Here is a 16,322-nt window from a genome sequence, read left to right as displayed (position 1 = left end):
ACTGTTGGTAGATGGCTTATTATGAACACATGTTACAACTTACAAGTCTTTTGTTTACTTTTCCCTTGCTATTTTGTTCAACCAACATGGTTACTTAGCAACACATAAGCCCAATGTTAAAAAGTTTTGACTTCCAATTTAATTTTTTTTACGTAATTAGAATTTTTTGGCAGTTTTAACTGCATTTAACACGTTTTAGGCAAGACATTACTATTATCAACATTTGAAGGAAATCGTCAAAGCCGTTTTCGATATCTATGTGCAAGCATACATACATACAAGCAAACATTGCTCATATTAGAGTATAGGATAGGGTAAGTTTTAAGTTTATTAAGTTATTTTTATTCATAAACGTTTTTACACTTATCATGCAAGAGCTTTATTCTGGCACGCTAGCATAGTCAAATACTTTATTTGTTGAAATGTTCCTGAAGCTGTGATTTCCGTTTGAATTTATTGAAAAACCAGTAATTTTTATCAGCACATTTGTTAGTGGCTCAATTCAATAACGTCCATTTTATTATTCAACTGCTAAACAACGTTCAGGGAAAGGAATGTCTGGTTGTGTCTACAGTCAAAGGTTACACCCATGTGTACATACGCCGGAGCCTTGTGAGGTGTTTGACAGTTAGAAGGCAACCGCTTTCTGACAGCCTGAGATATATTAATCACGGTAAGGTTAGAATTAGCATACATGCCAAGCATTGCGCCAATTCACGGTAGCCAACACCGACACCATTCATCATCTCATTACATAATGTTGATGTGTGGTTGTGGGGAGCGAAGTCGACACCGACTGTTCAACTATTTGTCTACAAGTAGTGGGAAACTTTGTTTAGCGTAGTTTTTCTACCAAACGTATTGTGAAACTTACTTCTACAGTTTATGAATGACACTTTGCATGAATATTTTCATAATCATTGCTGCAACAACATTGCTCGATTATTATGAAATCCCCAATTTTGTCTATAACATGTGATATTTTAGGATGCAATCTGATTCAATCTTAAATATTTTAGATCTATTAACACTTTAAAAAATTACGTATAATAACGACTTTTTGAAACACGAAACTAATATAATGGCTGAAAAAAGATTAGTGCTGTTAGTTCAAAAGACTAAAACAATATACTGGGTGAGAATTGAGATTGGTGGTTTGTTAATCATTCAATTCGACAAGGGACCATTGTCAATTCTCAATTCGCTATTCAGTTAATACATGCATCCAGTGCTGTTTTTCTTCTTCTTCTTCTTTTTACAGCATCATGCACATTCTTTTTCTTTAATTTCATGTAATTTCCTTTTCAAGTGATGACATAATGAAACATAACGTTTGACGAGTTAAATAATGGTCATATATGATTAACTACTTAACTTTTTCAGGAGGCCATGACGTTCAAGAGCATAATGATTTGCCAGTGACCTGTTTCCAATTTGACCCCAAGGGGCCAACAAGTCACCAGTGCAAAGAACTCATAAACCACTGGAAGTCCTGCCTTCCGCAGAGATCACCGTCATTTTTGGCAAGCTGGTCTGATGATATGTGATGATACCGAGTATATGGCTGATGATACAGCCTGATGGTCCAGCCCCCGCGTTCAGAGTTGGGCGGTTCTATCCCCCTCGACCTCATTCTTGATCATCATCGTCCCATCTCATTTCAGCCCTCGTTTCGGAAGGTCAAGTGTTTTCTTTACAATCTGATATTTTCGAAAGTCATCCAGTAGGTAACCGCTAGAATAGGTTGCTATCTTGTACTACTGGTTCGCAATAACTGCGTTAAAACATATGGAAATACCAATTTGAATTAGATTGACCAAATTTTGGTGTTAAACAAAGCTTTTGAAATCCCTGTCAACAAACATTTGTACATCCGAAAAGGGCTGTTTTTGACTATAACTTTGAATTTAGTTACCTATAATAAGGAATTCCATTGTCCAAGTTTTTTCCATACATCCATTTCTCCTAAATGGAGGCTTGAAAATGAATCGTGCAGACTTTATACTTGTAGAGAGCAATTATACAATCAAGTGTGAGCAAACTTTAGATTTATTAGAATCTGCTACAGCTACTCAACATTATATACATTATATTTATACGACGTCGACACTCCAGGGTACGTAGTTTAAGGTGAAGATGAGTGAAGGACTAGTATTGATGGATGGGATGTCAGTTTTTTCACTGGTCATCAATAACTGCCAGGTACAGTTTAGAACCATCAAAGAGCTTCAGACTTTTCTCAGTATCGAACCCGCGGCCTTCTGATTATCAGGCGAGCACTCTGCTACCCTGCTCTTTGGGTAACTTAACTTTTCTTTGGTGCCTTTGATATTCCATAAACTAAAATGATATATTGTTGAATATTCATTTAAGTTTCAAAGTACCTAGCCTAATTAAGTTTCAGCAAGATATTATACCTCGTATTGTTAATCCATGATATTTTATAGACAAAAGCAAATTTCTATAGTGTCCATATTCCAATGAGGAACACACAGAATGTCCCACAAACTTCTCATACCTTCAACCAATGTAGATACATCAACTACCACACGTCTTCCATCTTCCCGGCCTAGCCTACAGCCAGTCGTCGGGCGATGATTAACCCATTCATTCACGGATTGTCAAGTCGGCGAGAATTTGAGTCAGATAAATATTTCCAATAATTTATAGACAAACTCGCCAACGGTTTTGTCCAATTAAAATGATAAAGCCGGGCCATAAATAGTGGGTCGCCTCGTTAGGCTGTCGCTGGTCTTCTTTATTGTTTCCAAAATTTATGGCGATGCGGTATAAAAATAATATGATGTAAATAGCCGAGCCCTGCGGTACAGACAACTTTATAAAGCTTGACTTGGCTAGTCCCTAACTTGACCCCCAGGCGCGCGTCGACGCTGCATAACACTGTAACACTTTGTCTTCTGATGGCCGTGGAGGATTTTGCACCGGAGGGGATATCCTGAAATAAGAATATGCAAGTTGTATTCCGTACGTATGAGCATTGACTTTTATGGACTTTGGGGAATACGTTTCCTATCTATTTGACCAGCTGTATCCAATCTGTCATTCAAATTCACGATCCACTCCTGTGACCCATCGTGCTAGCGTTAAAATTCTACATGTTCTCTTACTTTCTTTCCGATACAGTGATTCATATGATATGAAAGCTGGGTTGGCCAACTGTGAGTTGTCCTTTTTGCTAGGTTAAGTTGGTGTATTCGACAGCAATCAGTTACTGACTGTGTAGATGGATAAATTCAACGGCGTTATTCTTAAAGTGGCTACAACTTGATGGGGGGAATAGAATGTCTACTACTCTCCATGGTCAAAGGTTTGAGATATTCGCCGATCCTCATGAGCTTTGTATACAGATATGAAACGCGGAACGAACAAATTGATGTGGGATGAGGGTAAGAAGGGTCTTCAGGAACTTACGCAACACCAATATGTGCATTTCAGATATAAAACATGCCGTTTGAAAATCTGAGTTTCTTACCACCAAGAATAGTTCAAACCATTCGTCTCTCTTGTGATTGATGGAGGCTGCGTTTTAAATTTAGTTGAGAAGTCTCATCTCTGTACGGTGTTATATACTTCGATGCCGGTACCCTTGTCGTACATATGTGCTATCACTCCTTCGGGGAGGAGTTCTCGTAACATGCAATGTTTTAAGAGAAACTACTTAAACTTCCATAAAAGCTCAAGTGTGAAGTGATTGAAATGTGTGTAGTTTTCACATGCGATAGATGTTGTCAGAGTGTGCCTCGAGCCGCCGAGACGTCTTCATCACCTCCGTCACTAATTATTTAACCACTCACTCAATACCTGAGGTGATTGATGGTCTGACGGGAATGCGCCTCCCTCCTCCCACCTCTCCCTCTACCTATTCAAACCCCTACCGCTCCCTCTTCTTGTTAGCTGACTAATTATAACACCTAGGTGGCGCGCGGCGCACGGCTAGGGAGAGAACAGGGTCGGAATTTTGATAAGGAGCCTGTTAAACGGTCGTTAGGGCTGCGTTTCGGAAATTTTAAAAGCCCCTCGTCACCTCGCATCATAAATCTGGAGTTTCATTCCCAAACCCGAACGTGGCTGGCTTTGTTGTAGGAGAAACTAATGGGTGGATAATTGGAGGGAAGGGAGGAATTGGAATGTGTTAGAGCTGTGATTACATCTCTTATTGACTGGTAAGGCAGTGGTTTTTTGTTGCAGGGAAAAATTTGTGATCTAGTGTAAGGTATTGTTTTCATAAACACAATGGATTATCAGGCTAAGGAAGTAAGAAATGAAACAAGCCTGTTAAAAGGCATTTTGGAACACATTCAAGTCGTATAAATGTGAGATGAAGGAAAGAGTCAAGAGAGCAAAGCGTCATTACAATCAAGATCATGAAGAGAGGCACTGTAGTCTACAGATTATGATAAACGTAAAATGTATAAGATGAATCGTCAATTCAAGTAGTAGGATATTAAAGAATATTCAACGGAATGTAATCTCTTTTACTAGAGTATTGCACGATCTTCTGCCATACCGCATTATGCTGCACTTACGCGAGAGTTGCCAAGTGAGCCATAAGAAGAAACATGTAGCTGCGAAGGAGGGATACATCAAATCTGCTGGTGACTGTGTTAAATGTCACTCGACCTCCAGACTCACTGAATTATACTAGAATAATCTGTACAAAATCGTCTGGAAAAGACAAAGAGGGAGAAGAAATTATAATAGTAAGTGAAGGAAGAATTAAGGCAGCAAGGGTAAAGACCCTCCACATCCAGAATTGTAAACTACGAGAGAATAATCAGCAGAATGGCATCTGTAAAAGACACAGAGTAAGAGGGAATGTGAGAAAGACACCGAGTAAGAAGAATTGAGGAATAGTGCAGGAAGGAGTGAGACATCAGATGGTGGAGGCTAGTGACAGTGTTATGACCCTCCACCTCCAGGCTGACGTGTGGATTATGCGAGAATAATCGGTTAAGCCGCTCCGCCTCCCATAACGTAACGCAACGTAACGTAGCCTTTTCGTGACGTTGCGGAGGTCAGACTACCAAGTACTGCACAATCACTTCATCTGTGGCTCTGGGTACAAGCGATGAATGTAAGCCAGTAATCTTGCATAATCTATGTTCCGAGGAGTTTAGTATTTAATCAGGTATTAGAGTGTACTGATGTTTTATCGTCTTATCGAAGAATCTGGAGCCGATTTGAATGTGTTTCTTTTTGGTTACGCTCGAGATCAAATTATGTTAACTAAATGCATCTTTTTAGTTTTTGGGTAAATTTAAATTTTTAACGCGCACATAACTCTTAGATTATAAAACCAGGGGACAGGCAAAATCTTACAAATATATCATGTAAATATTTTCGTTGGCCTTTAAGTATGAAACCCAATCTACAAAAATCGGCTGAAGCAAAATTTGTTATTCAAATTCTTCGTTAATGGGCCTCTAACAGAGTAAACTACTGTCAAAATGACATTTTCTCAATTAGTTTTCAATGTGGCAAATAATTGATGTGATATGAAATTTATATTGTTTGTAAATAAGTTGTATTTTTTTAGTTTGCATTTCTTAAAGAGTTAGTGTGGCAGGTATAAGTAACTGGCAGCCTACAGTCTTTCGGAATCATATTCAACTTCGACAACAACGTTAGTTTTTATTCTAAAATTGCATCATTAACTGGTACTTCATCCATAGTCAAAGCCATAGTATTCAGCGGTGTGTCTTGACTGGGTAAACGCACCTGCACTAGGAAGGATCAGGTTCCGAGGTTACATACAAATTGGAACAGAGAGCGATACATCTGAGGTTGTCACGCCACGATATCGTCCCATTACAGGCCAAGCCTACTTCCTAGAAGCCGATTTCTATCACCCCTATATGCTAAACATGTGTCAATTTGCATTTCGGCTAAATGTCTACAGAACTTGTAGAATTCGATTATCTTCCTAATGATTTACAGGTGGTCGTCCACGTAGTGATATACGTTTGTAAACTGTTAGCGTCTGTTTACCGAAGGATCTATGAGGTATTCTTGTAGTAATATTTACGTTGAGTAATGTTTTCTCGCGGTAATGTGACTTCGAAAACTTAAGGGGGAGAGATTATGTCATTAGCAAACTATACGAGTAATAAGTTCACGTATATTTAATGGGATTCGAACTCTTATAATTAGCAACAGCTCAGCTGATAGGGAAATAGCCGTATGGATTGACTATACTTCCCAAGTTCACTATAGTCTCCCAGATTTGTCAAAACCTTCTATAGCAATATATAAATTTGGCATTTAATGATTGTTTTGTGTATAGTTTGATCAAACTATGATCAACAAGTAAAAACATTCATACAACACCGTTATTGAAAGTTCACTTATTTGGGTGATTGCATTCAACTAAAATAATCATTCCGTCCTATTCTCTTCATCTACCAGCCAATCGGTGGGGGGGAAATGCGTTCCTAAGGTCAAAGAACGAGCCAGTAGCTGTCTGTCAGGGTCTAAGCGTTGCACCAAGTACTGGCAGACACAAGCCATCTTTATCCAGACAGTTTGATAGCTCACCAGATATTGACTCTACAAGAAGTAGGGCCAATGAGTCATATTGGCTGTGATCCGATCATCTGAACGTCACAGTCAAGGCTCGGCCGAGAGAATGCGTCTCGACTGATAGCTATTTGCCGACTGATTGCTATTTGCCGACTGATTGCTATTTATCGACTGATTGTGCGTCTTCGTAATTACCACCAATGGAAGTCAAAGAGCTTTTACAGAGACAAATGTTTAACGAGATTCATTACAGTAAAAAGCTGAAGGAATGAGATAATGGCAAAGCACAGAGGGTGATCGATTGAGGTTCGTTCCTGAGAATGTTGGTTTGTCTGCTAGAAGCTGCGTTATTTAAATAGATGAGTAAGCTTTCAACTAAAAATGTAGAATAGTGTGTTGGTAAATGAGTGCTTTCCGAGCAAACCACAAGATCCTAAGAAAGGTCATAAGCGTTTTGATGGATGGGAACTGGAGTCGGCTATCTTCAGTTGTTTATTTTGCTCTGGTCCAAAGACACAAATTGGTCAGTTGCCATTCAAAGCATCTCACTTCATTCTTAAATTCATCCTTAATATTTTGGGTTGTAGGTAGGTCTAATGCGCTTATTAGTTTTCCCATCATAATTGGTAATAGTAGTATTGCAACGTGAAACTGATATTCCTCCCAATTTGCCTCAAGGGTACAAGCTAGATACGAGCTAAACCAACGATTAACTGTTTTAATGTTTGTTTGAGTCTCGTGTAACCTTTTATCCTATCCACGCATAGGTGATTTCCTATTGAGGTTGGCAATTGCATGTTCTTGGATGAGTAAAAGATTGTTCCAATATTCACCAGCGGAAATTAGCTGCTAGATGACATTTTACGTTGACTGCATCATTGAAAAAGTTGTTCATGCCATTTATAGCCTTTTCTGGTGACCTACCACGACTATTTCCTAGAGGCTACATTAAGCCAGTAAAGCAAGTACAGTGTAAAAGGCATTGTGTCTATCGCATATTGACTAAAACGTATTTAGTAGGATATATCCTCCTGAAAAAATGGCATCACTTGGAGTGGAAAATCAAGAATGAAGTTGCCCAGAAGGTAGTTGTTTTTTCCCCGTTGGACCTGCGACCAAAAGAGGTGGCCGAGCTAATTGGTGATGACAGTTTGTGGAATAAACGGATTAGGAGGCAGGTTCACATCCGGGGTAACCTGAGCCACGTACTGGTCCTGGCAGAGGTCCTGCGGCTCATCCTAGGACCGAACTTCCCTTCGTCACATGTTGCTCAAATCTGAGGGTAAATATATCTACTGTATCATCTAAATATACAAGGTGGTAGGGATAAAAAGTTGAATAATATTTTATGAATCGTAGTAACGCCTGAAATAGTAGCAGAAGGTACAAGGCTGTACTTTTGAAAATATATTTTCAGATTTTTCATTTGCAGAAATATTGTAATTTCTTGTCACGTTTATTATTCATATTATTTTTTAGAGTACGCACTTTTGAAAACTAAACCTTTATTTAAGACGCTTAATCTAGAATTAAATTATTCTTCTGTTAACTATTCTGGGAATGTATGCATTTACCTTGACGTCACCAGTTTTAAGAGTACATATACGTAAGATAGAATTTTATCATCATACTATATCTTGTAACAAGAATAAGTTGTGTGGCACAAGTAGTTGGGGTTTGGAACCATAATGCACTGCATACACAGATTTTGAAATAAGCTTAAGCGTGTGTGAAAATTACATGCAGACACAATCCCGACTGCAAACACTGATCCACAACAAAGAGATCGTGACAACGGTTATGAAGATACTTTGCGTCATAAAGTGTAAGACTAGAAACTCCATAAAGTCGCATTTGGCGAGTGGCGTGTGAGCGGGGACAAGACCCTAATGTGGGAGCTCACGCGAGCTTCAGCACACACGAGCTCAGCTCGAAACTCAGAGCTACAAACTCAGCAACTCAGCCGACTGACAGCCGACGTGAGATAGCGGCTGCGCCTGCGTGCGCGGATTAAATTACTTACAATTATAACACGAGCCGGGGCAAAAACTGTGAGAAAAACTCTATGGGATCTGGACATGACGGGGCTCTTTAATTGCATTTATAAAAGCATCAGCGATTCTTCATCAGAGATGAGCACGACGCTACTTGACATAATGAAGATGGATCGCCTAAAAGGAAAAGGTAGTAGTGGATACATAGGGCTGCTGGGGAGTGACGTCACAAGAGCCATGTGGTGCTTAATTGACGGTTAAGCATCTGGTGGTAATGGTGCGTGACCTAGCACGTGGTGTGGTGGGTTACGGTATGGTGACGTCATGATGACGACATGCTGAGGTGTGAAAGTTAGGTGGATCGATATTTTCAAGGTTATTGTTGTGGTTTAAAAAAAAACAGCATATCGGTAAAGGGATAAGTACCGATATGCTGATTTTTAAATTCTTTATTGAAAAATCAAAATTGACATACGAGGAATATAATTGTTTTCAAACTTAAACCTAATACAGATCTAAGCTAAACTAAACATTTGGATCATAGAGTTAGGTCTACTACAGTAACAACAGTTGTCAAATTGTCATCCACACATGTCGCAAGCGAAACAGTGTTTGCATTGGTAAGAAGAGTAAATTACGATTTTTTTGTCCATGCATATTATACACTCAAAGTTTGCTTCTTTTATTGGAAACATAGTAGGAATTTTGTTAAATTTGAGAAATTAGCTATATATACGACATAAAACTGTTGGAGATAACTATTTGTACATGTTACCTTTGCAATGTTTGCGATATAATTTGTTGTTAATGAGATGTTGTCTTTAGCTAGTTCCACTACAGACTAATGAGAGACCCATCATACACATTCTTTTATGCTGTTTATGATTGCTATCTGGTATACAGCAAACATTCGCAATTGAAATATTTCCACTTTTGTCTTTGCATTTTATAAGATCGTCAAGTGAAAAGTTTGTTATTATGTACATATTACGAAAAGTGTTTGGATTTTGGTTTGCAATGTTTCTGTGAGAAAACTTATTAAAAACCACTATTTTATTATGTCACCATTATAAACATAAATTCAGAACTAAACTAAAATATCACTTTAATCCTGCAAGGTGTATCAGCTATTTAACTGGTATGGAAAAGTAATGTACACAGTTTCTACTTCGTGAACAGTTGGCGGTACATGCGGGCAGAGCATTGTTCCACTAATTACAACCATATGCCACATTTGCAACATAGGGCTAGTACCTTATATTTCTAAGACTTGTTTATTCATCCAAATCGTTATGTTTTTGAATGATTTTTAAAATAACAAACATTTGGTATATTGCACATTGCTTAATGTTAGACGTACAAACGATCAAGCTATATAAAAACAAATTTCCCACTCTTTACCCTGTAATTTACTATTTATTTAAAGCAAATGTTAACTCTCATTAAATACTCTTGGTTGTATTGTAATCCAACGTATTTCTGTTTATCGTTTGTCCTTTTGTGAAACTGTTTAAATGTTTTTTTATTGCTATTTGTAGTACAGAAAACTATTCAATTTAACTAATTTCACTGTTAAATATGTTCAAATGTTAGGTAAGGCTTCTTTCACCGTCAACCAGTCTTTCTAGTATATCCATCAATTCCTTGCTAAATATGGATTTTTTTACACTAGATGATATTATATTTATTTGTTCTGGAATGTCTTGATGTAATGCTCTATTGTAGCTCAGATAAGGAATATTATCTGTAGTGGATGAAATAGTGTTATCTTGTATGTTGTTATTATTTAACTTTGAATTGTTGGATTCCATTTGTCTGTCTCTAGTGAAACCACTTTATGCGAGTTTACCAATCAAACAATATAGATGTATTGTTACATGTATTGTATAAACAACCAAGGTGTACAAAATAAAATCCCTTCCTTCAATACTGTTATCTACAATTAATTTTAAAGCAAATTAGCGTTTTTTAGCAAACAATCTTTTACATTATATAAACTTACTGCGAGATATTTATATTAACACTATCACGTAAGCTACATCGTGTCATCAAGAGGTTGTGTACAATCCCTAACAAAATTGTTGACTTGCAAATTGTTTGTTATTTTAAAACCAATTCGGAAAAATATCCTTTTAATTCAAATGAAAACAAAATGAATTGACAAAGCGTGTAGACCAAAACTAATACGGTTACTGGTAATTTCATTGTTTCAACGGTAGCTTCTCCAGTTAGTGAAGATCCCTGTAACGCCCGCATGTGTTTCAACGGTTCGTTCTTCGTGATGTTCCAATCCAGAGAGCTGAAACGTTCAATCACCCCACTGTCATTGAGAAAATACTCTTTACTTGGTTCTTTTACGTTGAAGTAAAACACATCGCAGCAAGCTAGATCTTTAAAGTTTTGTATTCAGAACGTTTCTATCTGGAACATTATAAGGTAAAACTATTTGACCATTGCAAACATTCATTAGTTAATTGTTAAATAGTGAAAGGATAGAAATACGTGGTCTATATGTTAAATCCAATGATTAAACTTAAAAAGCTTTATAGATCTAGATCTATGAGGCATTGTCCTAAGGTAAGCCTACAGTTGAAAGTTACTTCCCACAATGGTTAAAAGTATTTAAAGTACTACCTCAACCTCACAATTCACTTTATTAGGGTTGACATTTTCATTATCAAGGTGCTCTTGTCCTTTTCGTGACATTGAAAAATAAGGAAATTATTGCGTTACCAACAGACATACACACAAAAATACAGAACTTAGTGAGAGAATTTGCTACGTTTAAAGCATAACAAAGTATATATAAAATTTAGGCAAAATAGGCCACGAACTATTGATACATAAATAACGTAAATCGTAAACGATTCATGATGGTTTTCTGAACAAATGTGTTACTTAAATGAGTTATCATTTTCTTAGCATTAACTAACAATTTGGAATCTAGATATAAAAAGCAAAACTTATACAGTTAAGACATCAATTAAAATTGAATACGGTTGTAATACGACTGTATAAAATAAGGTGCAACACCGATGATAACTAATTTTTAAATTACAGTGATGTGTTGGTACGTAAAAATTATTCTTGCTGCTACCAACGATTATAAGGAAAAGAACAAGTACCAAAAACCAACGTTTATAGTTAAGAATTACGACCGACAAATGAAATGCGTTAATCAAGTCTCAAGGTTAGTAAATTCTTGGTTTCGGATTTTCTCGTAAAAGGTTATCAGCAAACAAAGTTATTTCCTATTAATTGCTTTATTCGTAAACAACTTTTAATGTAAACTTATTGATGTCAGTTTGAAAAAACCTTATACAAACAACTGTTTGTTATTTAATAGACTATGTATGTATGCATATTCTCTAAACAATGATTGGTATGTCTTTAAACATCAGAATGAAATATGACAAAAATCACAAAATGCTGGGTTTTTGGACGTTTGTAATTTAATTTCTTAAGTAGGGAGGCCGTGTATACTAGGGAAAAGTACCGGTATCAAGGATTGTCGTCGAAAAGGTTATTATGAATAATTTGGTACGCGTAAGTACCCGAGAGATATTGGTTATGGGCCTAATGGTTGTATGGTGCAGCGATTGCATCATACGGTGAGTATGAACAGAAATGACTAAACAGTTAAGGGTCCGCCAGTTCCTCCAAGTTTGATTGATAAACTTCAACCCGCATTATAGTTCTATCTTTGTCTAAAACCGTTGGCACATGTGCAACGGCCATTTTTCGCAATGGTCATTGTTTGGTTGTTCATTTGTCCAGCTTTTGCAGTGATCATTGTTTGTCGTTAGTTTGTCCAGCGTATTCCAGTAACCGTTGTTTATGAGTGTATGATAAAACTATATTTTATTATTTATATTGTTTTGTAATTATCATTTTACTATGTTCTTTTAATAATTGTTTTTAATTATTTATAGTCAGTTTATAATAAACAGTGTAAAGCAAAGTTATATAGTTAACTTGTTTGGAGATAGATTCAATTGTATACTTCAGTTTATAATTTCTGCAGTTCTCCAGACATTTCATTAACACAGGTAAATATTTGTTGTATATAAATAGACATAAGTTTAATAGTTAGATTTTCTTTTTTTTGCTAGAAGCTTTAATATTAAGGTTGGTTATTATTTATTCTACACAATCTAAATGTTATTATTATTATTGCAATGCAAATTTATATTTGAGTAACGAGCTTTTCACATGTTTATTTTTTGTAGCTCTATTCCCTCCTACTGAGTGAAGGTGATTTCTACGAAACACTACTCCTCCATTAATAATGAACGATTTTTTTACAAGCGAAGTATCAAAATTAAGAATTTTTTGTGTAGACGCCCTATTTTACCAATTCCTGTAATAAAAGTGCTCAGGCTTAACCCCCACAGGTTATCAAAATCTCAATGTATTTCTTATGAAGAAAATATTATGTTTACTTAAACAGACGAATAATTTGTAATAACTAGCGCAAATGTTGCTCGAAATCGAGCAATTGCAAAGAAGTAAAGTAGTTACAGTATTTTAAAACAAATAACTTATTTAAAAACGAATAAAAGTTATAATTTCCGATGAGTTTAAAAAGACTCAACTCATAGATTACGTACCTAACAGTTCCACACAATCATCATTTCTTGTAAATATTTAATCATTTTTCAAAAGCTGATCTGGGTTTTTAGTGTATTCTACAAATCTTTCCCACTTATAGCCACATTAGGTTGTCCATGTTGATCTTTGTCAATAATAATGTAGTCTACATAGTCCTACCGTGGTACTACCCGTTGTCGTCAGTACGTTTACAAATTTCAGTCAATTTTTATAGCGATAACATTTTTTACAAAGTAGTAAAATATTTTAATTCAATCCTTTCTTTAATGTACCCAATGCGTTTTGTGGAATTGAAAAATAAATAACTTCAATTAAATTATACAGCTGATCAAAAAATGTAAACAATTATGTTCTTCATAAGGATAACACGGGGAACTTTAAAAAAAGCTACTGGGGCTGAGCCCAAGGGGGAATATTTACCAAAAAATGTAAGGCCAGTTTGTAAATCTACGCGACACGCTCTTTCCAATGAGACGTCAATGGATAAAATCGGTTTATAAATGGTTGAGGAGTTCAACCGACAAAAGTTTCATGTAGCGTATTTCGTATTAATTATATAATAATTACAGCTGTTTGTAGTAAACACATGATACACACAAAAACGTGTGTTTTCAGTTTTTGATAACAACTGTATCCGAGTGATTGATTACATCATTTTTGAGTTGGAAATTACGACTGTTATTCGTTTTAAATTAAGGCTTGGAATACATTGCAATTTCTCGAATTCTAGCAATAGGTAGGTACACTAGTATTATATAATATACTTAACATTTGACCGTCATTATTTAAACCTCCTGGTTCAAATGCAAACATATCATATATTTTATCGTTGCTATCATGGTAACTCACAAGTAAAGTTAAATTTCACTGTAAGATTAAGGTGCGCTATCTTTGTACCGGTATAATTTATTCTATGCAATCTTTAGGATTGTTATGCACGCCATGCCCGCATTTCATTGGTTGAGTAGACCACGCCCACACCAATAGGGTGACCCTGCGCACTGAAGTGCCCCTCGCATTAATTAGTAAAACCACGCCTACTGTCTATAAAGAGACTGCGCAAGCCATCATTGTTACACAGTTCATCGTTTGATAGTTGAGGTCGAACATCAAAAGGTGAACTGTGTAAAATGTAAGAATTATTGCAATGTCTGACCAACATTGTAATACTTACTTACTATTTACCTGTTAAGTTTAATCGTAAAATATTTATGGCTAGGTTCTAAATTTAAATAATGGAATTGTACACGAAGCCATTCTATCTTAAAAGTTTACGTATATTAACAAATAATAGTGATAGATTGGACTTCAACCCATGGAAAAATTAGAATGCTTTAAATGAATTTATAACTAAATTGCTATCAAACAAAAATTTGTTTAGTTTCATCAAGTCTTACAATTGAAATTTGCGAAAATATAACCGTTCATAGTGAAACAAATATATAATTATCAAACACTGGATCCTGATTGGTTGAGGTGAAGTCCCTCCCCCTACCAGGAGCATTAAAGGAGGATCGCAAAATCTAAATGTACACTTAGCTGCATGTTGCATTGTAGATAGCATGTGCTTGGGTAGCTAGTACTAACAAATAATCGTATGGGTAATATTAAGTTAAGTAAGCTATGTTTAGTTTATAAATGTTATTAAGATGTTTTACAAACATTAATTTAGCATATGAGGTTTTCTAATAGTTTATTTAGTATTAGTACTTTTGTTATGTCAATTGTTTAAGTAATATTTAAACTTTAGAATTCAAAGCATAGGGATGTTATAATTCATGTGGAAAATATTTTGCGGAAACGTAGCTCTAGCAGCTTGTACATGACCTATGATCTTTGAAACATGAATAGTTTCAACTCATATCAAAAGTTAAATTATTTTTGAATGAAACAGTGTTAATCCTTGTCTAAAACCCAGCGGATCTAAAAAAATCCTTAGCGATTTTAAGTGACCAGTGGTTTATCAACATGGAGAAATACTAACATATCTTTGAAATTGTTTAACTAAATTAAAAAGTAAAACAGTGTTAATCCTTGTCTAAAACCCAGCGGATCTAAAAAAATCCTTAGCGATTTTAAGTGACCAGTGGTTTATCAACATGGTGAAACACTAACATATCTATGAAATTGTTTAACAAAATTAAAAAGTAAAACAGTGTTAATCCTTGTCTAAAACCCAGCGGATCTAAAAAATCCTTAGCGATTTTAAGTGACCAGTGGTTTATCAACATGGTGAAACACTAACATATCTTTGAAATTGTTTAACAAAATTAAAAAGTAAAACAGTGTTAATCCTTGTCTAAAACCCAGCGGATCTAAAAAAATCCTTAGCGATTTTTAGTGACCAGTGGTTTATCAACATGGTGAAACACTAACATATCTTTGAAATTGTTTAACAAAATTAAAAAGTAAAACAGTGTTAATCCTTGTCTAAAACCCAGCGGATCTAAAAAAATCCTTAGCGATTTTAAGTGACCAGTGGTTTATCAACATGGTGAAACACTAACATATCTTTGAAATTGTTTAACAAAATTAAAAAGTAAAACAGTGTTAATCCTTGTCTAAAACCCAGCGGATCTAAAAAAATCCTTAGCGATTTTAAGTGACCAGTGGTTTATCAACATGGAGAAATACTAACATATCTTTGAAATTGTTTAACAAAATTAAAAAGTAAAACAATAATTCATGTGAGAAATATTCTGTGGAAACGTAGCTCTAGCAGTTTGTACGTTAACTGTGATCTTTGAAACATGAATAGTTCCAACTCACATCAAAAGTAGAATTATTTTTGAATGAAACAGTGTTAATCCTTGTCTAAAACCCAGCGGATCTAAAAAAAAAATCCTTAGCGATTTTAAGTGACCAGTGGTTTATCAACATGGAGAAATACTAACATATCTTTGAAATTGTTTAACAAAATTAAAAAGTAAAACAGTGTTAATCCTTGTCTAAAACCCAGCGGATCTAAAAAAATCCTTAGCGATTTTAAGTGACCAGTGGTTTATCAACATGGAGAAATACTAACATATCTTTGAAATTGTTTAACAAAATTAAAAAGTAAAACAATAATTCATGTGAGAAATATTCTGTGGAAACGTAGCTCTAGCAGTTTGTACGTTAACTGTGATCTTTGAAACATGAATAGTTCCAACTCACATCAAAAGTAGAATTATTTTT

General features: G+C 35.5%; 1 protein-coding gene across 1 annotated transcript in view; it reads right to left on the bottom strand.

Moving 5' to 3' along the window:
• The window catches only part of LOC128994256 (putative protein kinase C delta type homolog), a 34,813-nt gene extending 33,180 nt beyond the window's left edge, over positions 1-1,633 (bottom strand). Inside the window, exon 1 of the mRNA XM_054418667.1 lies at positions 1,461-1,633. Within this exon, the coding sequence (XP_054274642.1) occupies positions 1,461-1,633 (173 nt within the window). The remainder of the gene's footprint in view (positions 1-1,460) is intronic.
• Positions 1,634-16,322: the final 14,689 nt, after the last annotated feature.

Source organism: Macrosteles quadrilineatus, unplaced genomic scaffold, assembly GCF_028750875.1.
Source record: "Macrosteles quadrilineatus isolate MER2022 unplaced genomic scaffold, UCM_ALF_1.0 Scaffold_5__1_contigs__length_97177068, whole genome shotgun sequence".
NCBI lineage: Eukaryota > Metazoa > Arthropoda > Insecta > Hemiptera > Cicadellidae > Macrosteles > Macrosteles quadrilineatus.
This window is presented reverse-complemented; position numbering and strand designations above follow the sequence as displayed.